Consider the following 2,388-nt stretch of genomic DNA (forward strand, 5'->3'; position numbering starts at 1 on the left):
CAGCGCCTTCTTAAGCGCAGCAAGGGAGAGCCCCTTGCGCTCCTTGGAGGCGGACACGGCCTTGGTGATGAGCTCGGTGACGCTGGGCCCCGCGGGCTTGCGGGCTTTGGGGCCGCCCGCCGCTTTTTTCGGCTTCTTGGCGGCGGGGGCCGGGGCGGCGGAGGCGGGGGCGGTCTCGGACATGTCACCGACAGACCGAGCTTCGGCGGCGGCCGCGCCCCTTTTATAGCAGCGCGGCGGGCGCTGATTGGCTCCTACCGGCCCGCCCCGCCCCGCGCTCCGAACTCCCGCTTGTGTTTCTTGTGGTAAAATGGAACGGCTCTTTATTCCTTTATCTGTCACATCTTTTCTACATCTGTGAGGCCGTGGAAGCGGCTATTTTCGCCTGTTGGTGTCTTCTCGAGAAAAAAAGAGGCATCTGCGTGGCGAGGGGACAAGAAATTCCCAGCCCTGCCACTAAACGGACCTCGAGAGAGCGAAAGTTTTGTTTTTCTTTGTAAAAATTTTGGTTTTCTTTGTGAGTCAGGAGACTCTGTCTTAATCTTTAGAGGGTCCTTTTTACATTAGATAAGAAAGCAAACAGTTAGAATCTCATTCTTTAAAACAGAATGATTTCTAAGAGAGTGAGGTAGCACAAACACTCACAAGCTCTGCCGCTGCTTCTCCTACAGAAGTTTGTACCTCTGACGACTGTGAAACACTCAGTTAGGGATATTTCTTTCCCATACTTCCAAACCTAAACTTTCCAGACTTTCCACACTTCTATGCATGAAGTATTGCACAGCAGATACTTTATCCACCTCAGAATGGGCTACCTTCTCTGAAAGTCTTGGCTATTGTTAACATAGCAAAAGGCTCTCTAATATTAGTGGAATAATTTGGCACATGAAGACCAATGATTAAAAGGTTTCTGTCGGACCACAGAGCTTCATATAAGTCTTTGGCACGCAGAAGCAAAAACACTCTAAATAAAGCACACAGTTCTAAATCTGTAAAATCTGTTTGTATGATTTACTAACAGGTTTTCATGCTGCTAATCACACAATCCCTGGTGCAGTGATACCATGGCTGGGCAGGGCTATGGGGAGCTTGAGATTGGCCCTATTTCTGTATTGCAGAGGCAGGGGCTGATGGACCCAGGGGAGCTGGAATGGGGTCCTGGAACCTGGACAGGGTTGGGGGAGCCCAAGAGGTGCTGGGCAGGGACAGATAGGGCTGGTGGTGCCCTGACAGGCTTGTGCCTGCCTCTCTTTGGTGTAGCAGGGACTATAAAAGGCTCTCAAGGTTCTTGAGAGCCTTCAGCATCTCTCTAGATCCAGATAATACACAGTAATTCTGTCCAAGTTGCATGCAAATGTTTGATTACAGTCCTAGTAGACAGAGACATAGATTTCAGTTGTAACAAAACTCTATTGCCACTTGCACTTGTCATTGACATTGGATGTAGTCACCAGGTTTAGGTTCAGTATAGCTGGAAACAACATTTCCTGCACCTCAGTTTAGTGACTCCCAACTCTTTTGTCATCAAACACATAAAAATGTGGGAATGGCTTGGCTGACCTTTTATAGGGCCCACAGTGGCTGGCTGGATCTGGAACACCCTTTCACCTTCATTTCATTGACCCTCACAGGGAAACATCTCAAGAGATTTTGGACTAGCAGCAGCCAGCTTCAGTTGCCAAAATGTCCTTCTAGATACCAGCGTTTCCAACCCCTCCAACAGTCACAAGATCCAAAAAGGGAACGTAGAAAGAGCTGTTTGTTTCATCTTTCATCTCCTCTCTGGAGAAAATCCTTACCCCTAGTTTTGGTCTGGGTGACAATGTACAAGTCTACCTGGTGGGAACTCCCATCTTTTCCCATCCCACTCTGAACCATGACACTCACATCACCAGGATGCCTTAGGCAATTTTATTTCCTCCAAGGCAGCTGGTCTTAAACTTCTGGCTGGCATGCAGCCCTTGGTGTTCACCTGCTCCCCATTGGTGCCCACCTTGGTCAAGCAGAGAATAACTGCCTTTACATGCTAGCTTTCTCTGATTAATCTAGACACTTAAGAGCTGCCTTTCGGACCTGTTTTACCTCTTGCATTCTCTGACACAGGATCTGGGGGAAAGACCTGCTTGCAGAAGAGCACTCACTGCATTTAAGCACCTCTGCAGCCCCCATGGAAAAATCCTGCATCACTATTTTTGTTACTCCTTTACTAACCAAGAGCTTGACTCTTCTCATTTCTCTTCTTCCATCATCAGTGACCCACGATGCCCAAATACAATCTGCAACCCTCCACTTTTGCAGAGAAGCCAGGAAAATGAGCTACCACCTCATAAAAACAAGCTCACAGTGCCTCAGCACAGGTGGACAAACATCCTTGAGGGAGAAGAGATT

At 48.4% G+C, this 2,388-nt stretch overlaps 1 protein-coding gene across 1 annotated transcript in view; it reads left to right on the forward strand.

The window, feature by feature from the left end:
- The window catches only part of LOC108503536 (histone H2B-like), an 8,304-nt gene extending 8,075 nt beyond the window's left edge, over positions 1-229 (forward strand). Inside the window, exon 3 of the mRNA XM_017827566.1 lies at positions 4-229. Within this exon, the coding sequence (XP_017683055.1) occupies positions 4-229 (226 nt within the window). The remainder of the gene's footprint in view (positions 1-3) is intronic.
- The last annotated feature ends 2,159 nt before the right edge of the window (positions 230-2,388 follow it).

The sequence above is a fragment of the Lepidothrix coronata genome, unplaced genomic scaffold, assembly GCF_001604755.1.
Source record: "Lepidothrix coronata isolate B3197 unplaced genomic scaffold, Lepidothrix_coronata-1.0 Scaffold141, whole genome shotgun sequence".
NCBI lineage: Eukaryota > Metazoa > Chordata > Aves > Passeriformes > Pipridae > Lepidothrix > Lepidothrix coronata.